Here is a 23,235-nt window from a genome sequence, read left to right as displayed (position 1 = left end):
AATTTATAGAAATAAATGAATATATTTTTTTTAAAATTTTTAGCATGCCAATTATAATTGAAATCATATTCAAGACAAACATTTCAATTTAAAGACAAATTACAATAAATTTTATCATTAACTTATCATCTCTAACTATTTATCAAATTATAATATGTTAAAAAGATAAAATAAGACACAATATTTTATTATTTTAATATATACTTTAATTTGTGTACATAGATCATAACTATGACCTTAATATGAAACTCTACAATCGATGATGTATAATTTAACAATATTGATTTTATTATTAGTTAATTTAAAATTTGCGATTTTTGAGCCATATTCCTATTCTACACCAAAGTAAAAACATTTTTCAAAACTCAGAAATGTTAGTTTTGTATAAAATGAAATGAAATAAAGCCCAATAGAAAAGCCCAATAACCAAAAACCCTAGATATATATTTTCCAACAAAATCTTTTCATTTCCTCACTATCTTGTGGCTGCTTCTTCTTCTTCCTTTTGGCCGTCTGAAACCCTACTTCCTTCAGAAACATCTCCACAATGCCTCCCAAGCTCGACCCATCCCAAGTCGTCGAAGTTTACGTCCGCGTCACCGGAGGCGAAGTCGGAGCCGCGAGTTCCCTCGCTCCCAAGATCGGTCCTCTCGGTCTCTCTCCCAAGAAGATAGGAGAGGACATTGCCAAGGAAACCGCCAAGGACTGGAAGGGTCTTAGGGTGACGGTCAAGCTGACTGTGCAGAATCGTCAGGCGAAGGTTGCTGTTGTTCCGTCTGCGGCGGCGCTGGTTATCAAGGCGTTGAAGGAGCCGGAGAGGGACAGGAAGAAGACTAAAAATATCAAGCACAATGGGAATATTTCGCTGGATGATGTTATTGAGATAGCGAAGATTATGAAGCCGAGGTCGATGGCGAAGGAGCTGGCTGGGACTGTGAAGGAGATTCTGGGGACGTGTGTTTCTGTCGGATGTACTGTCGATGGAAAAGATCCAAAGGATTTGCAGCAGGAGATTAATGATGGTGATGTTGAAATTCCTCAGGATTGAGTTTGTTTTTGAATCTTTTTAACTTTTGATTTGTGGTTTTTTATATAAATTTGAGGTACCATTGAACGTTTTGTTGTTGATTTACTGTTTTGGTTAATTTAGATCATTTTGAGAGATTTTATTACCTTAGTTAAATTATGCTTATGGTATTTCGATATAATTTTGTCTTTTAATGGTTATGCTCATATTATACATTTCTTTATGGTTTGAATTGTTATACTTTTGTTTGTAGGTTATATGGACCAATTGGTGCCGTGTTATGCTTAAAATATCGATTTTGATAATAGTATTGTTGTCATCTTCATTGGTCACCCTTGGTCATTATTAGTGCAATAGCCAGAATTTTATTTTGTAGGATGATCTGTTACGGGGATAATAAATTTGCTTTGTTTTTGGGTCTATAGTTTGCCCTATTAGAAATTTGTTACTTTTCAATTAATTAGATTAGATAAATTAGTTACCATGTTTGCTTGGATGATTTCTTATTCTTTCAATGATAAACGCCACTTATATGTTCATGGTTGAATGTAGTTACTTGGGCTGAATTTTTTATATTACCACTTCCTAAGTTACCGTCTATATTTTTGGTTAACAGTGGAGTTGCTCACTTAGATGTAAGATGTTCCTCCTCACTATGTTTCTGTTGTAATGGTTTGATAATTATTGGAAGATAAAATACATGATGGAAGTAACTTTGTTAAAATGATCAATTATCTAACTTTTAACGTGTTGTGTTTATTTTGGGTTGTATAGTTTGTATGGTATGCATAATAAATAGGAGACCTTTTTTAATGATAATGGTGATCTTTCTCTGCTTTTGTTAGTCTGTCATCAAACTTTGCTGAAAATATGTATTCAAAATCTGCAGTCCTCTGCATATTTTCTTCACTCTAAACCTCTAGTATACTTTGCTACTGTGGCAACACCCATAGAAAATGAATCCTCATCCACACGACACCCAAATATTTAATTTGTAGCACACTATTGATCAAAAGTATGGATTAAGCCTCTAATTTTAGCCTTTAAAAGTAGTTTATCATTACTAAATCAATCCCATATACAGAATGAACCTAAAAAGAAACACTTGTTTATTTTAGTTTATATCAAGAATGTAAGAATATCCTCATTTTAGTAATTTATTCAGTCTTAGCCAGACTTATTTTAGTAATTTATACAGTCTTAGCCAGACTTAACCCCGACTTCTGTTGTATGAAGGAAATTTGTTCCAATTGTTTGGTTAGTACCCAACTGCTGCATCTGTCATTCTTGTGTCAAGCATTTGCCTAGATGGATTTTGTGGCCAATGTCTGTCATAGATAATGTGACTTTGTCATCTACACCTTCCTATTCCATGGAAACATATTGGTTTAAATTTGTGTATCCGAAATTTAGTTTCTAGCAACTGCTGGTAGTTGATCATGTACATGTGTTGTACGTGGAAATTGTGTTAGTCAGAAAGATTTTGTATCAACTAATGTTTCTTTCCCAAGGATCCTATTTCTAGTAACAGGTATACTATAAATTTAAATGTGAATGTGTTAACATTAATGGTAATGAGAGAAACACATGTAATCTATGTATTGGATAAATTTTTGAATGAAAAATTAATAAACCTTTACAATGAAGTTTTCAGGCAACCTCCTTACATAACTGCACATTGCTTGTAACCATTTTGAACCAACTATTAGAAACTTCTTGTACAAACTTCTTATCTTGATTGTTCGACAACAACTCTTCATGAATTCGTTGCAAGACATGTGCACTATGATTGAAGTATTTGACGAATGGTGACCTTTTTCTGTTATTGTTTTTTCTTCTCAGTCTCTCCTATGAAAGAGCTTTTGGTTAGTCTGCGTTATCAAACTTTTGCTGAAAATATGTAGTCAAAATCTGCAGTTCTTTGCTTAATTTCTTCACTCTAAACCTCTAGTATCCTTTTCTACCAAGGCAACACCCATATAAAATGAATCCTCCCGGCGCTACACCCAAATATTTAATCTTTAGTACACTATTGGAAGTATGGATGAAGCCTCTAGTTTTAGCCTTATACCATCTAAATACTTCTATCTTCATTAATTATTAACTTCAAAATATTTTCATCTTGATGTTATTTATCATTACAAAATCTAACCCCTATACAGTAATGAACCTAAAAAGAAACAGTTGTTTGTTTTAGTTTGCTTCAAGAATGTAAGAACATCCTCATTTTAGTAATTTATATAGTAGTAGACAGATATCACCCTTCCAATTGTTTGGTTAGTACCCAACTGCTGTCATAGGCAATGTGACTTTATCTTCTACATCTTCCTTTTCCATGTAGACATATTGGTTCAAATTTGTGTATCCAAAATTCTAGTTTATAGCAACTGCTTCTGGCAGTTGATCAAGTAGATGTGATGTAGGTGGAAATTGTGAGAAAGATTTTGTATCTGCTAATTTTTCTTTCCTATCTTATTTAGTAAGGATCCTATTTCAAGTAGCAGCCATATGCAATTGAACTAGAATTTAGCCTTCTAATTGTTGCAGGGAATATATTGTGACAAGTTATATGTAAATGTGTATGCATATGTAAAATTGAGATTATTCTGGGTAAATCTGAGATTTAAGATTGTTATCTTTTGTGTGTGTGCGCGAGGGTATATGTAGTCTATACTAGTATGTGACCCGCGCGATGCGCGGCTGCTTGCATCTGCATATTTATATAACTTTTTAAACCATTTTATATTGAAAGTAATCTTACCTAACTTAAATTGGATAAATAAGAATTCTCATATATATATATATATATATATATATATATATATATATATATATATATATATATATATATATATATATATATATATATATATATATTGGTACAATTATTCATATACAAAACATTCAATAGGTATTATGCACCATTGTACCATTGTCGGTATTGAATTGAATTATATACTATCCATAGTTGATAATAATTTAGCAAAAGTTTCAAATATTGTAATGTCATTGTGTTTTTTATTTTAAAGATTTATTTAAAAAATCTAAATTGTGTTGAAATTTTTTATCAATTATAAATATGTAAATATCTTTTCTCATTCATAGTTAAAATAAATATTTATATATTTTATTTAATTAGACTACAAAACTATTAAAAAGTAATATTAAATTTTATAATTAAAGTTAATGAGTTATTATAATCATTAAATAGAATATGAAAGGGATAATTATAAGAAATCTCATAATAATATATGGAATGTGTTTTATAATATAGTATGATTATATTTAATATTTGTTTTGAGAATTTATAAAAAAAACTTATATGATAATATATACAATTTAATTTTTAGGTCCTTATTATTTTTAGGGTGACAAATATCATCTGTACATTAAAAATAATTAAATTTATAAATTTATAAATTAAAATATTAAAATATATGTTAAAATGGATGAATTAAACACAAATGAAAAGAAATTTCCATAATACATATGGTGTATTATGGACATATAAGTCTAAAACATGTATATGTTTTCACCTGCACAAAGATAATTTAGAATAATAATGTGATATATTAAATAATATAATTGAAAATATATATAATATAAAGATAATAAAAAAAATTATTATTGAAAGTATTGGTAGTGACATATTTATTAGATAAAATAAATTGAGAGAAAAAACGAATTGAAGAAATATATGTGAATAGGAGAAAATAGAGCAACTCATAAAATGGTGGGTTATAAAATGTAAAGACAATTAGCTATTTAAAAATGACCAACGTTATGCAAGACTTTTTTTTACCTCTGATGGATAAAGTTTTCCTATAACACAAAGGACTTCAATTCCATTTTGTACTTAATAGTCATTTCTTCAATAAGAATAAGAGGAGATATAGTACAAAAGCATGAAAACATGAACAAATTATTTATTAAAGTAAAGAATAAAAAATTACACCATTAGATTTTTAATTAAAAGAATAAATATGTTAATAGAAAGGTTTGTATGCTCATATGAAAGGTCTTTTTATAAAGAATAAAGAATAAACAATTTTAATAGTTTTGTTTTTTTTGAAACGGCTAAATGATAACGGGGATTGTTAATTATGTATTTTAAAAAATTTAATGGAATTTAATAAATGAGAATTAAAGAGTGGTAAAATTAAATTTTAATATAACATTTTAAAAATTGAACACAAATTATAATAAATTAGAAAAATAAATAGGTGAACAGAAAAATTTGCATGCTCAAGTAAAAAGTCTTATTAAAAGATTAAGAGTGGACCATTTCAATTTTCATAATGGTTTTATTTTTGAAATGGCTATGTTATTTATTTTAAAACATCTAAACCATAATTTTGTAAAATGGATTGTTTGAGTATAATTGAACACTATTTTAATAGATTAGTTAGATGATCAAAATTAACTAAGTATTATAAAAATACGGTAGTTATGTAGAGTATTTTAATAAATGTGTTAATTTTATTGTAAAACTAAACATTATGCAAACATTGATATTCTGATTCCTACATGGCTGCCTTAAAATTGATAATTGATATTGTTTTAATTCCTATAACAAAAAAGATGATCAAAGATAAAAAACTAAAAAGTTTTACAATATCAAAATTATAAGAAAAATATTTAAAAATTTATATCATATACAATCACCTTTTATAAGTGTCTTAAGAAATAAATTGTAATATAGGGATTGAAATTTTATAAAAGATTGTCAAATTGTTTAAATAACAAATAATAAAATAAAATATTACATAATCCTAAAAGGATCTGGATTACCTCCTATTGGGTGTCTACTGCCTTCTATTCTGCTGCAATCCAAGCCATTAACTTAATATAATAGCATGAAAGAGAAAAAAAAAGTGAAAGAAGATTAACCTAATCAAGTTAAATCCAACAACCAATATTGCACAGGAGAGATGACAATATTGCACAGGAGAGATGACAGAATTGAAAAAGCTAGAGGGGATCTGTTTCCTAAAACTTATATAGGCAGACTCACCTTTATAACTGTTGGGAGGAATAAATTTCCATGTGAACACTGCAATTTTATAAAGATTGCAAAATTGTTAAAACAATAAAAATGAAATGAAATGATACATAAACAATTTTAAAATGAAAAAAAATATAGAATGTGAATGAAATTTAAAAGAACATTGTTTAATCGTAGACTATAATGAGAGAAAATATGGCAAATTGGTGAATGAGATCATGAGTAACAAAGGCTAAATATGTATAGTATTTTATTTATATGAAAAAATTGAAAAAATTAATTCGATAGCAATGCATTCAAAATATAACTGATTTTGCCATTTAAAACTTATTAATTTTAATAAAATCTAATAAAGTCAATATAAAAGAATGGAATATGTAGTGTTACCTTAAAATATAAAATTGAAATTAATTTATTAAATGCATTTGTCTCTTAATAAATAGTATAATAGAATATGAATAATAATAAAACTAACACATTAATTTTAACAAAATGACTTTTTAATTAACTAACGTAATAATAAAGTGAGACATGCACAATAATAAAATGTAGTAATGGGTCAAAGTCTCTTAAAAGTTTTGATTGTAACCGATAATATACTTAATATACATCTACTTAATATAAAATAAAATAGAATTAAAATTGAAGAAACACTCAAATTCATGTTTGTACTTAGTGCTCGACTATTTCAATTGGAATGAGAATACATATTTTATTAATAAAAATGAGAGATTTGAATAGATTAATAATAAAAATTACTAATACAAAAACTATATTAATAAAAAACAGGGTTTTTATTTATGTATATATTAGAATTAATTAATAAAATTTGTGAGGATGACAAATAAGTTAAATTTGAAATATATAAGAGAGATTTTTTTAATTATATTTTAGAAATGATAAATATAAATGTAAATTGTAGTTATATTTTTAGTTCTTCTCTATTATATATAAATTTTAAATTCAAATTATATATAAATTTTAAATTCAAATTTAGGTTTGATTTTTAGATAGCTTTTAACTAAATATTATATTATTATTTTTATTTATGTTATTATTGTTATTAATAGTGTGTCAATATTATATTACAATTATTATTATTATTATATTTATTATTATTATTTATTTTAATTGTAAGGACAAAATAGTAAATAGGAGTATTAGGGTTTTACCAAGAGTTGTTATCATGATGACATGTGGCTAGGGTTGTCATCATGACAACCTTGGATTTATATATACTAGATTGTTGACCCGTGTGATGCACAGGTATTTTAGAATTGAAAAATATAATATTTATAAAATTTAATATATGATTATTATTATTATTGTTATTATTATTAGTGTTAATTTATAACAATTACATTATTATATCAAGATATTTTTTATTAATATTCTTTTAATTTAATTTTAGTTTTTATAATTATAATAATTATAATTAAAATATTCATTATAAATTAAAAAATTGAAGCGAATTTAATTCTTCGAATCATTGTAGTCAGATTTAATTCTTTATTTTAATGATTTTGTCCTTTGATATCACTATGTTATTCTTTTTATCAATTTTTTTTATTTCAATAGTTTTGTTTTAAAGGCTTATTATTTGTATTAAAATATTTATTACAAAATAAAATTGTTACAAAGAAGTAAAACATTTTCATATGTTTTTAGTATCTATTAAAGTTTTTGAAATTTTTATTGTTTAAATAAAAATAATCTAAATACAATGAAATGTATTATTAGTGGTATACATAATTATATAAATTTCGAGTTAATGAGATCTTATTGTAACATTTAATATCGGATGATAAATATGAGAAATTCTATAAGAACAATTAATTTATATAATTTATATAACATATATTTTGTTCTCCTACAAAAAAAATCAACAAATAGGGTGGTTAGGCATTTTTTTTAAACAAACCTTCTATTAGTTGACCTATAATTCTAAACATGTATATGTTGTTCTCGTGCATACAAAAACAACAATTATGAGCACATATGTTGTTAGAACAAGATTTGTTCTGATCAATATTCTTAGTTTTGATGATAACAATGTATATGAATTTTGTATGAGATAATGTGGTACTCTAATCCTATGCAATTTCCATTTCAGGAATCACATAAAGAGTATGCACAAAATCAGCGCAAGAAGCACTGACTCATAAGGCTCAGCATGCAACATCAGAACATTGTCTGGCAAGACATCAGAAGATGGTCAAGCAGAATCAGAACATGGTCTATGGAAGCATCAGAAGGACTTGAGATCAGAAGCAGAAGCACTGAAGTTCTCATGGTATCACGCTAAAAAGCACTTCAAGGTCAGAAGATGCTCTGCACCAAGCTGTTTGACTCTGATGATATTCAAACGTTGTTTACACAAACATCAGATCAGAAGCAAGTACAAGATGGCAGGCTACGCTGACTGACAAAAGGAACGTTAGTAGCTATTAAAGGCAACGTCAGTAGACACAGCGAAAGCAAGGCTCGAGGTAGTTGACAAAAGAGTGAAACATTAAATGCAATGCTGTACGGATCACGCAAAGCATTAAATGCTCCCAACGGTCATCTCCTCAAACACCTATAAATAGAAGTTCTGATGAGAAGCTGAATTTAACACTTGTGCAAATATACAGAAACGCTGTCAAATTCAAAAAGCTCTCAAACTTCATCTTCAACCTCACTACATTGCTGTTGTAATATATTAGTGAGATTAAGCTTAAACTTAAGAGAAAATCACAGTTGCGATAATAGCTTTATAAGAATCATTGTAACTCTTAAAAGAATTTGTTTACATTTATTTGTAAGAACTAGAGTGATCAGGTTGTTGATCAGAATACTCTAGAAAGTCTTAGAGGGTATCTAAGCAGTTTGTTCCTAGAGTGATCAGGTTGTGATCAGTATACTCTAGAAGACTTAGAAGTTGTCTAAGTGGAAAACCATTGTTCCAAGGGGGTGGACTGGAGTAGTTTAGTTAACAACGAACCAGGATAAAAATCATTGTGCAAATTGTTTTTATCTTACAAATCTTAAAAGCTACACTTATTCAAACCCCCCATTTCTAAGTGTTTTTCTATCCTTCATATGTCAATTAAAAAATATAGAATATAAAAATAATAAAGATTTTATGACTCATGTCTCAATATAATAAAGCATCATATTTGTAATAGATAGATGAATATAATCATTTCTGATTTCTTTTTGTCTTAAAAAAGAAAAAAAAATAAATTCGCTTCATTGAATAAGATATAGGGAAAAAAAGAAGAAAAAAAATCTTACATGTCTAATATTGTGCAAATTTTAGAGAATTACAGAGGTGTGAATTTTTTTTTTATATAAAGTTAAATATCATAAAAGTAAAAGAGATGATTACAAAAAAGGAGGGGGGACCAGACCAAACCCTCACTCAAAAGCTGTAACTCTAAAGTTAGGCCGACTTAACTTGTTGGAAATCACGCTAGACAATAACTTTTGCGGAATATTAATGAAGGACTGGTAACCATCTACCGAAAGCCCTTCATTAGCCAACAAATCAGCACACGAATTGACCTCCCTATACACATGTGTAACCAAAAAATTAATATGTTTCGTATAAGCCATGCAATTATGCCATCTATTTCTAAGAGTCCAAGGGATGGATGCTTGGTTGTTAAATGCTTTAACTACCAGGGTAGAATCTGTTTCTAACCATAAAAGTTGCCATTGGTGTTGTTGCGCCACTTCAATAGCTCGCATAGCTCCAGAGATTTCAGCATAAAACGCATTATGGAGGCCTAAATTTTCAGAAAACCCGACAATAAAATCACCTGTACTGCTACGGAAAATACCACCGCAAGCTGAGGAAACGTTATTTGTTGCTCCATCAGTATTAACTTTCACCCAATTTTCAAGCGGGGGAGTCCAGAAAATTTCTTTGATCAAAGTAGTGCGAGGGGGATGAACTGGAATATCAAACAGTTTCAAAATCCTGAAATTATCCGAGGAGTTCCGGAAAGTGTGATTAGTCCAGGTGCCGGCAAGCTGAACATGGGCTTTGATGTGAGTAATCGCGTTTCTCCAAGTTGTTGCGGTATTCTGAAATCTTAGCATGTTTCTACAATTCCAAATAGTATGAACAGTATTGATAATAAGGGCCTGAATCACTATCTTACATTGCGGACTCCAGTTCCTGTCACATAGCTTCCAAAGATCGGCTGGGTGAGAAATAATAATTCTTGTATTAATAACTTCTGATAACCACGTCCAAATATTCACAGCGAATCTACATTCAAAAAAAATATGGAAAGTAGTCTCTTCCTTAAGTCTGCATTGGTTGCAGATCGACGGCATGGCGCAACCTCGCAGTTTAAGGTTTTCGTCCGTGGGGAGCTTATTGTGCATTAATCTCCAGGATACAAAAGATTTAGCAGGGGGAATGTCTTTAATCCAAACAAACCTGGACCAGTGAGGTTGAGGGCTGGTCTTGCTTTTGAAAGAATAGGCTTCTTTTAATGACAAATCTCCCGTGTCGGTTAATTTCCAAACCAAACAGTCCTCTCTATTCACAGTTGGTATCACTACTTTACTCACCATAGATAAAATATTTGGAAAATAATCTGTCAGTTGTTGAGGAATTTCCCAGTTATGTTCATGAATGAAATTTGAGACTGTGTCTTTTAGGAAGGCATGCCAAGCAGCAGGTATGTGAAACATATCAGCCAGAGTTGAGTTACCACACAAAATATCAAAGCAAAAGCTAGTATTTCGACCGTTACCAATCAGCATTGATGAGTTCTCTTTCACAATCAGAAATTCTGTTTTGATTCCGCTCCATAACGTAGAAGAAATATGATGATTAATACACCCGTTACCTCGTAAAACTCGAGCTCTGAGAATTGAAGCCCAGGATTCATTTGAATTCATCATCTCCCAACAGATTTTCAGCTTTGACGCTTCATTTAACGTAGCTAGGGACCTGATGTTTAAACCACCCTCAAGAGTCGGTCTACAAATCCTGTGCCATGCCACCGTAACTAGTTTTCGTTTGTTGACGTCTCCTGACCACAGAAAGTTTCTAAAACAAGTTTCCATCTCCTTAATTAGCGAAGAAGGCCAACAATAAGTGGTGATGGAATAGACCATCATACCATAGATCACAGACCTGATTAGTTGAGCCCTTCCTGCATTCGACAGTAACACCGCTTTCCAGCCAGCTAATTTGCATTTGATTTTATCAACCAAGTATTGAAAATGTAATCTCCTAGGCTTACCTTTAAAAATCGGGATACCTAAGTACATAAAAGGCATGGAACCTGATGAGATTCCGATATACTGAGCAAGGCTAGTTTTCCTAGACTGAGTCATCGCGCCGCAAAAAATTGTTGATTTAGCAGGACTAACACTTTGTCCTGAACAGTTAGCATACCGTGTAAACAGATTCCTGAGACATTGGAGATTGCTTTTCCTGCCCGTGCAATAGATCATTATATCATCTGCGTATAGGCAGTGCGACGGAAAAGTTATTCCCCGTGAGGCCTGAATAAGCTTTAATTTCCTCTCTTCCACCAGCTTTGATATATGTCTGCTAAGCACGTCTTCAGCGAGACAAAACAACAAAGGCGAGAGGGGATCCCCTTGCCGAACCCCTCGCGAGCACTTGAAATAACCGTGTAAGGAACCGTTAATAGAGACCGACATTGTTGCAGACCCAAGAATTACTTCAATCCAATGGCAGAAAGTTTGGCAAAAACCATACGCTCTAAGCACCTTGAGGAGAAATGGCCACTCCAAAGTATCGAAAGCCTTTGTTACGTCAATTTTCAAAGCAATGTTTCCACCAAAAGACTTGTTATGCAAAGAGTTTGCCACCTCTGAGGCAAGACAAACACAATCCTTGATTTGCCTGCCATGTATAAAACCCCTCTGCTCCGAAGAAATTAAATTAGGCATCAAGGCTGCTAATCTGCCTGCTAGTATTTTAGTAATCACCTTGAATTTGAAATTTGCCAAAGCTATTGGCCTGAAAAGACCCAATGAATTAGCCCCATTAACTTTAGGCAGAAGGGCCAGAATGTTGGCATTGAAGTTAGGCAGCAGCCAACTTGTTTTGAAAAACTCCAAGGTTGCAGACTCCACCTCTTTGTGAATAATGTCCCAAAAAGTTTGAAAGAAAAAAGCTCCATAACCGTCAGGCCCTGGCGCTCCGTCTTTGTTCAAAGCAAACACTGCATTTTTTATTTCTAAAATTGAGGGGAGCATAGTTAACAAAGTATTTGATCCCTCATCTACAAGATTAGGTATTACGTCGTCTACAAAATTCTGATCCTGAATTATCCCACCATTGGAAGTAAACAGATTTTCAAAATAATTCGTAATGTGTTCCGTGATTTCATTGTTATCAGTGACCAACGAGTCCCCTACCTGCAAAGATGAGATAGCTTGGGAAGCATGCCTAATTTTCGCAATTCGGTGGAAATAAGCTGTATTCCGATCCCCATCCTTGTGCCAATTGACCCTTGCCTTCTCTTGCCAGAACCAGTTCTGCCTAAGAAGAGCATCATCCAAGGCTACTTGCGCATTTTTCTCTAAATTACTCAACTGTTCATTGAAACCAGACTCATGAATCTCCTCTTGGATTTCCTGCAACCTTTTTTCAGCACTCACAACTTGTTCATGAACATTTCCAAATATTTCTTTGTTCCAAACCTTGAGTTTTTCTTTGAGTCTTTTTAGTTTGGTAGTTAAAATGTACATGGGACATCCTATAACCTCCTCTTTCCAAGAATTAGCCACTACTTCTTTGCAAGAGGGATTCAGCGACCACATTTTCAGAAATTTGAAATTAGCTCTATGTCTTACCTCATTTATGTCAAAATCCATCAGAAGAGGATGGTGATCAGATCTGCTTCTAATTAGGCTGGTAACTGCAACTTTACTGCAAACATCCATCCATTTTTGATTGCATATTGCCCTGTCTAATCTCTTTTCCGTATGAGCTTTCCCTTGCCTGCCATTATTCCAAGTGTACCAAGAGCCAGCAGTGGGAATGTGGAGTAGATTATTAGTGTCAGTCCATAGTTGAAAATCTGCCATGGGACCCTTGGCTGGAAGAAAATTTCCTTTATATTCATGACTCCCCAAGATGACATTGAAGTCACCCATGAAACACCAAGGGGTGTCTTCAACCAAAAGAGATGCCAAACTATTCCACAATTGCCTTCTAACAACATGACAATTTGAAGCATATACTGCAGCAATTCCAATTGTATTGTTCATGTAGTTAATTTTAAAAGCCACATGTTGACTACCAGAGTCAATTAATACTGGGTTAATTACCTTCTTGCAGATGCACCACAGATTAGGGGTAAGCTGATTTCTACTATTGAAGGCAAACAATTTCAAATCTAGTCTATTCAACCATGATACTGTGTTAAAGTAATAATTAAATAATACGTTTAGGATTAGTCGTGGTTATAAAGGTGACGAAGAATGTTAAAATTCACTAATATTATAAGTATATTGAAAAATAATAAATAAAATTTTAATTTTTAAAATTATTTTGAATATTGATATTCTAAAAGTGATTTTAATAACTTGAGTAGTTAAAAATAATAAATTTAAATTAAGTATATGTTTCAATCCAACCAAATTTAATTATTTGTTTAAATGTCTTTTAACCGATTTTAATTGATTGAGTGGTTAACAAATTTAATCAAATTTAATTCTTTGTTTCAATTAAATGGAATCTAATTCTTGATTTCAATGTCTCCATGTTATTCTTTGCATCAAATTTAATTTTAATAATTTAAAATTTATTATTATTATTATTTATAGCACTGGCTCAATTTCTAATAATAATAATTATATTAATTATTATTATAATATCAATTTAATAAATAATATAATTAAGGTCAATATATATATATATATATATATATATATATATATATATATATATATATATATATATATATATATATATATATATATTAGAGATGTATCGTAGATTGTAATAAGCACATTAAAAATTATATTTAAATTGTAGTGTGAATTTTCAAAAGAAAATGCTGCAAACAAAAACAAAACATTGTATTTATATTTAAATTTTTATACATAGAATTGAAAACTATATAATTGACAAATATGTATTAAACCATAATAAAATAAATAAATTATATTTGAATATGAAATTATAATTAATATAATAGAGATATTATTAGTAAATGATATAAATTTCTACCTGAAACATAAATATAATATGCTAAAAATATTGGTAATATAATACAATTTTTGAAAAAAATTAATGATTGTATAGTGTAAGGTAATATATTTTATACGGATAATCTTACAATAATATTAAAAATTGAATCATATTGTCAGTATCTTCAACTTCCATTTATGACCGACTTACAATTATCTTTATAATTGTAGTAATTCTTTAAGATATGAGGCTTGCTTACATATATGACCGACCTTGAAATTCTCTTTATAACAACATTAATTTATTAAGATAGCTATGAGACATGAAACATCTAGAAAAAATTAGTATAAAATAATTATAGAGAATAAAGATGTAATAGCAAGAGAAACCCATACTTTTGTTGAGAGCATTGTAACACAATTCTTTGAATGTGAATATAGAATTGCATTCAGAAATCTATACAAAAATATTGATAGGTTAATTCTGTGGATGAACATTGAAAGATAGATATTTGATATGTTAAAATTTTGGATGATGTAAATATTAGAGTTAAAAACATCAAAATACTTACCTGAGATGCCATTAACAAATAAATAATCTTTTATCCTGTAACAAAAATAAAATTAACAAATAAATATGTATAAAGTAAGAAATAGGAGATAAAACTATCATACAAATTTAAAGATTAGCACACAAATGAAGATCTGAAACTAAAGTCACATATTTATACTAACATCAAGAAAGAGGTCCAATAGAAATTAATAAAATAATAACATAAAAATTATTATTAAAATTTTATGTTAATACAATTATTATGTGAGCAATTATAATTAAAGAGTTTTATAAACATTAAATTCAATAAAATATAACAGAATTATTAAAATTAATTAATAGTTATATAAGAATTAAATTTTAGAAATAGTATGATAAATTGTCAATTCATGATTATTTAAAGGAGAAATTAATGAAAGGTGTTATAAAAATAATTTTCAATTAAAGTATATTAATGGTAAAGAAATTATAAAAAATTAATTTATAGTTATTTTTGACAGAAAATAAATGATATTCATTCATTCAAATCGATAGAGTACATCGTTGCAATACAAATTCAAAATCGCCAAAAACAAAAAGGATCAATCTGCGAACAAATCCACAGCATCCATGTTAATAGCATAAAACGGCAAATTGCATATGCCTACAAATATTAATGTATTGACTGTATTGAGATGTCCGAAATATTTATGCTTCCGGATCTGTAGCGTTGACGGCACCAAAGTCATTGATTGAATCTGCCCTAGATCGAAACTAATCTTTCAACCTCAAACAAATGAACACCGCACAAAAACGGAAAAACAAAATACCCGCACAAAGACGAGAAAGCAAAATACACCACAGAAATATGGGAAATCAAAACAAACGATGACCAACGAAATCACAAAAAAGACAAAAAGAAAAGATGTGAAAATCACTTATTTAAGTAATAGATAAACAAAAACGATTTGGAGGGGTGATTTTGGATCAAAATTATCCTAAATCACCCCTCTTTGACAGAGAGGAAGGAAAAAGAAAAAAAGTAGGAAGAAATTAATTTATAGTTATATTAGTGTTATTATTTTTTACAATTTATGTTATTAATATATTAAAATAAAATGCATATCTACAATATAAGAAAGTTCAATGCTCTGGAAAAGACCGAACTGCCCCTTTGCTTTCTTAATGAGCCATGTGGCTGCCTTATTTGCTTCCCTTTACTTACTTCCTTTTCCTTTTCTTTACTACTTCCTATGATACGTGTGACATCCCTTTCATTTTTTCTTTTTCTCTCTCTCTTCTCTTTCAATTTGTCTGTCTTCTTCTTCTCCCTCAACCTTCTCCTCTTTGTCTCTTTCTTCTTCTTTCTCTCTCCGAGTCTTCTTTCTCTCTCAGACCGAGCGACATATTCTACTTCCTGCTTTCTTCCTCTTCATTTTCCCTTTTCTTCATCATCTTCTTCATTTCCCAAAACGAAACCGACACGGTTATCAGTTTTTTTGGATTTCTGTTTAAAGTTACTGTTAAGATATTGTGGTTAGTGTTTTTGTGGTTTATATGATGATTTTGTGGTTAGGGTTTTTGTGATTGTGGTTGATGTCATGATTTTGTGGTTAGGGTTTTGATGCTGTTATTGGCCAAATGGAGGTATGTTGTTCTTTTCATCTTTCTAACAAAAATATGAATAATGTTTTCACCAGTTGCTTTTAACATTCAGATCTGTGGTGGCAACAACAGGTTACCGGCGATTAGTGTGGTGGTGGTGGTGGAAACGGGTTTCTGCCGACGAGTGTGGTGGTGGCCGTAATCAGAAAGGTTTATCTATGACATTTTCAACTTATGTTTCGTTATTAACTCATTCTATTGTATAAAGTGCAAGATCTGAACTAATTATTATCGATCTAAAATTATTATTATTATAGATCTGAAATTATTATCGGTCTTTATGGTATATTGGTTTTGTCGATCTTTATGATACAATATTTCTCAACTTTGATAGTTCTTTTTGGAATGGTCAGAGATGAATGGTTGAAGCAACTGTTGCAGAATAATCCATTGTACATACAGAACTTCGTCCATTGCTCGCTTGATATGGTTGATGACTGAGGTGTGTTTGCTATGCGATAATGCTCATTTCAATTTGGGGTTTTTTGGTTACTCTGTCAAAGCTATGGTGACAGTTCTTACAATGTCAAAACACTTTTTAGATGCAAGGTATGCAGCATTCTGCATGTGGATCAACATGCCAACAACTGCTTTTGTCTTGGCCAATTCCAAAAATTCAGGAAGGGTCATAAATTCACAAGATACTTTAATATTGCATTAACCCCAAACAAAGTTAATAGCTCCAAAATTTTACACTGTTATCTCTGGGTAAGGTTTGAGTGACTTTGCCTCTCCAAAGTCACCATGACTTTAGTTCATTATTTCACTTATTTTACCATTTGATACATTTATATTTATTTCTTATATATTTTTCCTGCCATAACAACAAAATTATAACTAAAGTTGGGATTAAGTGATTTGTAATTGAAAACTATGTTTATGATTATGAAGTGCGTGGATGTTGGTAGGTTTAGGCTTGCATTGTAAACGAAAACAAGATTGACATGGTTGTTATTAACCCAGCAATGGTTGCTGGACATCTCTTACAACCGGAAGTTAACGAAATTGTTCAATCAATATATAATACATTATATACTTCTAAAGTTGAGCTTTGAGAGGTGACTTTTTGTAGATCATTACTTGCCCAACTTAATTCTACTGGCATGGAAACTCTGTTCTAAGTTTCTCATTCATATTTTTATTCATTTTGCAGAAAATGAGCTGTTTCTCTAGCCAGGGCACGCCAGTGAATATCCATGCTGAAGAAACCCCTGAAGGTAAGCTGAAACCAGACACTCCTGATATGGAAAGACAGAGCCAATTTCTTGTGGAAATTGTTGGTTTGTTTGGTTTTTTGTTTGATACAGTGATGTTCCTTCAAATGTTTTTGAGTTTCCCATGTAGCTAGAAGCTACCGTCATGATCCACGATGCGCCATTCCCGACTGTTGATTCAAAAGGGCCTCAGTTTCCTACTGAGCAAGAAACAAAAACACCGTTTTTCGTTGCTCCGGATGAAGCTATAGCAATACTACCATTATAAAATGGTTTTGGAATACTTCCTAAAGAGAGTGAAAGTACATCAACACCGTCGGAAACTTAAAAATCTTATGAATATTATGTAAGAAATTTTCTATTGTTATTATTTTGATTTGATATTTTGTAATATTTTTTAAACTATACGGAGAAATGATGTTGCTATGTGGATTCAGTCATATGGTTATTTGTTTGGATTGTAGGTTAGTGCAGTGAGATGTGGAAGGATTCAAGTTGATGGTGAAATGGTGCCGGTTTCGTATGTGGTTAAATCAAAGATAAGCCATTTTTTACACAGGTTTGAAATACTACTTGGTGCTTTATTTCTTAGGCTGTGGTTGAATTTGTAACTGATTTGTGTTCAATTTATGAATTTAGATTTTTCTTTAATGAGTGATTCTGTTAGGAGATTTAAAGCATGGAAGTTTCTTTTTATTAATTGATCTGATTTGATATGCAGGTAACTAAATTATGTGATTTAGGGGTTGATGACTATGTTTGTTATGTTGGCTGGGCCTAACGTGGTAGCACGGGTACCATAAATACTGATTTCACTGTCATTGTAGTTATTGGATCACCTGGTGTTGGAAAATCTACTATCATGAATCAACTTTATGGTTTTGAAGGAGAGATGTTTTATGGAGGAGAGATGTTTTGAAGTACACTAAACTGCAGAGCAAAGATTACTTTTATGGAGGAGAGATGTTTTGGAGACAGAGCAAACAAATCGCATCATGTAACATATGCTTACAATTTTAGGGACCAGTTTGTCCATCACCCAACTTTTAGGAATGGAAGAAGAAAAATTCTGTAGCCACTACAAACTTATCCAAACTGAATTGTCAGATAAGCTCAAAGGTACGATAAGAAAAATTTATTTGCCCGTGCACTTTCATGTATATAATGCATATATAGCCAACATTTTTAGTATTGTTACAGGAGGCACAGATTGAGCAGATGATTGGGCAAAAGCAGGATATAAAAGAGAAGTGTAAACTATAGCAGATTAGTCTTCCAACCATATCAGATCCTATGGATACTGATAGCTCAACACCGGGTCCAGTTTATGACTTTGAATAGAGTAAATAAGTGAAAGGAAACATGTTTCTTTCAAATTTGTGCCTGCCTCTCATAATTTTGTTATGCCTATGTGGTTCTGTTAGAGATGATGCTATTGATAATAGCAATAGAAAAAACAGAAACTGAATTTCTAAACACGTGTTATAGAAAAACTCATAACACTGATATCTTTCTATGGATTTGCAAATGAAGTAATGCTTTCCATTATATATTTGCAGGGCAGTTGTGAGCCAAGTTATAACAGGATACCTTCCCATTCAGATTCTTCAGGTGTTTCTATCCTTTGTGCCAACTCTTATGATTATGCTTTCATCTTTGCAAGGATACATTTCATGGATTCAGATTCAAAAAAGTGCATGCACTAAAGTATTATGGTTTACCATCTGGAACATTTTCTTTGCAAATGTTCTATCAGGGTTCTTTCCTATATTCCAGGCTTGTCCCGTTGAAGTACGTTGGTTGAGTACTAATGCTAATTTATCTCATTCTTTTCTTGATGATGATTTTTTGTTCTAATTCTTGGCGTAATATTTGCAGGTGTGAAGTACGAGCTACCAAAGTATTTCAAGTTGTTGAACTAGCTGTGTAATCTACTGTCTGAATTTGTTTTCTGTAGCTTGTGACATAAAATATGTTTAGTATATCATCTATTGTGTTGGCTGATTTCTGTTATGAGTTCCAAACCATCATTATGAGTAACTTATTTTGACAGGAACCACTTGTGCTACAGTTCTTGCCAATAAAAGTAAGCTTATTTACTGATACATTCTTATTTGCGATAACTGTTACTATCATACTAATAAACTTTGGATTTATGATGCAGATATGGAAAGAAAACACTATCTGGATTAATAAAATATGGGATTAGTGGAGTTTCACACTATTTTTCGATTGATTTCCACAATGGAATTCAGACTGCAAGTTCGCTTATGTTCATTAGTCGTAGCATTTGCCTTCTTTTATATGTCTGCCCCATCATTATACACAATAACATTGACGGACTTCATGCATACCAGAGGCTTGAAAATGTCTTCATGATGATTCTGCTTATGCTTCCTTAAGCCTTGATTTTGTCTGTTCCCAACATTGTCTTGAAATTGGAGGTTTGTGTAGAGGGTTTCTGTTTTTGCACAGTGACACTGACTTCTACCTTGGGAATCCATCCACCGGTGCCCACAAACAAATACCCACCTCTCCCATAACTCTTTTTACACATAATGATGGTTTGGAACTTCTGTCTGATTTTGCATATGATCACTCTACTGATGATTACTTGATAGTTTTTGTGTTCTGCGAAAATGTTCCGACAATTAAATTGATGATTTTTTCACTGAGAGCTAATAAGTGGAAACCAATTGAGGTTGCTTCTCATTTGCCTTATAGGATGACTCATGTATGGTACTGTTTCCCTAAATGTGGGTTGTTCTTGAATGGTTCTATTCATTGGATGGTTCAGAATTATGAGACCTCAAAGATTGTTAGAGCCTTTGATTTAAAGGAAATGGCAATGTTGGAGATAGCTCTACCAGATGATTTTATTAGTATTGGTAATAATGAGTCTATATACTATGATTTGTTGGAAGTTGGAGGACATATCACTGCATGGATGAAGGACCTGAATACAGTGAAGATATATGTGATATAAGAATATGGAGTGCACTTATCTTGCACCAAGATTATTCAATTTTCTGTTGATCCTATTTTGCACAAAGATTTATACATAGCATGCTTAACAAAGTGTGGTGATATAGTAGGAAGAAATGGTGAAAGTGGATTGGTGAAGTTTAATGACAAAGGAAAGCTGCTAGACCAACACTTCTGTCATATGAACTACGAAAGATCCGATTCGGTGGTGTATACAGAGTCTCGCTTTCACTCCCTGACACCCGTCAAACTTATGAAGATGACTATTAATCACAAACATGAACAATGTAATTGTGAAATATTAGCATTTACCATTTTCTTTATATTTATCTTATATCATGGAGCTCTAGGCATCATGAAGCATTAGAATTTCCTCATTATATTTTAAATTTTACAAAATTTGATTTGATATCAATTTGTTTCCTCCCATTATTTTACTGTTTTTTTTTGCTTGTGTCTTGATACAGAATTTTGTGCACTGCTAGCATGATACGATGTCTATTTTTAAGCTCAGAAAATCAGTTGACAACAAATTTTTAACTCAGAAAATCACAAGCTAAGTGATTTGCTCTGTTTATGAATTTTAGTTGTTAGCATAAACACCTTCGTTTTCTAAAATTGATTCAAGTCGATTCTTGAACTTGCAGCTACCACGGCATTTTGTTATTGATTTTGGGTTTATTGATCTACACGGTCTATTTTTACTAAATATAGCTTAAGGAGTAAAAGAACATGCTCATATCAATATTTGTCTTGATGCAACCAATTTTAAACTGATATATCACAGCCAAAATTTTCTCTTTTAAAAGCTCATCTCCAGTAAAAAGCTCAAAAGGATCTAAGTCCTACTATTACATTTTTACTCTATTTTAGTAAGTGCCAAAAAATAAGAAAAAGAATGGCAATGCCATGGTGCACTAATGATCTTCCATGCTAATATATTATTCACTCAGTTCTATAATATTATATCTTGTATATCAAACTTTAATATGGTGACGCAACAAAAACCAAACCTCATCATATCTGATGGCATCAGCCACATGCTATGTTTATGCTAAAAACCAATTTGCCGTGAAACTTTTTTTGAGTTGCACTTCAATTTTGAGACTCCATGAGTTTGTGGAGTTGCATTTAGTGTCAAGGTACTTTTGCATATAAGCTACTTTTATAAGTGATTTGTTTAGTTTTTTATTTAGTGATTCAGTTTTTTCATGATTAGAAATTTCCATTCTTTACATCTTTCTTTGGATATACTAAGACAGCCTTTGTTAACACTTCTCCTTCATAGAAATTTTTGAAAAAATTAACGAAATCTTCTTTAAGGAAAACCCAACATTTTTTATAAAGAGAAAAGAAAATCCGTCCGGATCCGTACTCCTAGAACCACCACACCCCAAAATCGCCTCCTTTATCTCTTCTTCTAGAAAGGATCTTTCAAGAGCCAACAAATCCTCTTCTCTAATTTTTTTAAAATAGAGGATTTTTAAATTATAATTTTTTGAAATTCAAACTAAGTTTCAAAATTCGATTTTTGCAAACACACGGGTATTGATATGGAATGCACACATGATACTGATATTAAGCTATTGATTTAAATATTGAATAATTACGGGAACAAGTTTACTATTGATTTAAATATTTTTATTAATAATATCGAAACAAAAATTTTATGCATAGGAATAATTAAGCTGTTGATTCAAATATTCTTATATAAGGAAAAAAATTATAAAAACCGATTTATTATCTCCTTTAAAAATAATAAACTATTTTAGTTAGTAATAATTAATAATTTCTTTTAATAAGCAATTTGTACCCAGTGAAATTTGATAAAATAATTTTATTTACAAAAGAGAAAACTATTTTACAACACATCAATACATGTGCAAACGCACGGGTAACACATCAGTACACAAATAAATGCACAGGTAACCATACCAAAATTCGTGCGAACGCACGAGTTATTACATTTTTTCTACAATTATAGAAAACAAAAGTAAAATATTGTATTAATCCAAATACAAAAAAGTATTATTTTCTAATTATTTATTTCATTTTTTATTTATTATTGATTTATATATTTTATAGATAATTCCAAAATAAAATTATTTATATATAAGAAAATTATACGATTGATTCAAATATTTTTATATATGAAATAATATATTTGATTTGTAAATTGATTTTAATCAATTAATATTAACGGGAACATGAAGTTTGTGATCAAAATATTTGATTCAAATTATTGTTTTAATCAATTAATCATCTAAAACAATATAAACTTAATTTTCTTAATTATTTTTTATTTTTAATATTTAATTTTTTTAATATTAATATTTTTATAACTTTTCCCATTTTAACCCCAATTTAATTTTTTACTAATTCCTTTTATTTTCCTCAATCCAAATGCGCAAAAACGACCGGTACCCGTGCGAACGCACGGGTATCACACTAGTAAACTTTAAATTATCATATCAATAAGTCTTTAGTAATTTTTTTAATTATTATTTTAAAAATGTTTTATCTACTTTAATTATTTAACGCATATTTTTTAGTTTGGTAAAACATTTTTATTTTATATTATTAAAATTATTAAAATGAAATGCTTAAGAACTTTAGAGTATCCTATTATTTA

General features: G+C 30.5%; 1 protein-coding gene and 1 long non-coding RNA gene across 10 annotated transcripts; both read left to right on the top strand.

The window, feature by feature from the left end:
- The first annotated feature begins 467 nt into the window (after positions 1-467).
- LOC131630821 (large ribosomal subunit protein uL11x-like) lies at positions 468-1,169 on the top strand. The gene has a single exon (XM_058901566.1). It carries the CDS (start codon positions 548-550, stop codon positions 1,046-1,048), a length of 501 nt encoding a protein of 166 aa, XP_058757549.1. The 5' UTR covers positions 468-547; the 3' UTR covers positions 1,049-1,169.
- A 14,812-nt stretch (positions 1,170-15,981) lies between these two features.
- On the top strand, positions 15,982-20,964 carry LOC131630830 (uncharacterized). 9 transcript variants are annotated; one of them, XR_009292518.1, is made up of 11 exons: positions 15,982-16,386; positions 16,477-16,554; positions 16,758-16,846; positions 16,947-17,112; positions 17,558-17,964; positions 18,083-18,177; positions 18,340-18,737; positions 18,819-18,936; positions 19,178-19,409; positions 19,497-19,704; positions 19,783-20,964. It is a non-coding gene; the product is annotated as an uncharacterized LOC131630830 (long non-coding RNA). The 9 variants fall into 9 exon arrangements; XR_009292510.1 differs by having other exon boundaries at positions 15,983-16,275; positions 16,357-16,386; positions 18,819-19,409; XR_009292515.1 differs by having other exon boundaries at positions 15,983-16,386; positions 17,558-17,621; positions 17,749-17,964; positions 18,819-19,409.
- Positions 20,965-23,235: the final 2,271 nt, after the last annotated feature.

Source organism: Vicia villosa, unplaced genomic scaffold, assembly GCF_029867415.1.
Source record: "Vicia villosa cultivar HV-30 ecotype Madison, WI unplaced genomic scaffold, Vvil1.0 ctg.000742F_1_1, whole genome shotgun sequence".
NCBI classification, from domain to species: Eukaryota; Viridiplantae; Streptophyta; class Magnoliopsida; order Fabales; family Fabaceae; genus Vicia; species Vicia villosa.
Note: the sequence above shows the minus strand (reverse complement) of the source record. Positions and strands in the feature narration are given on the sequence as shown.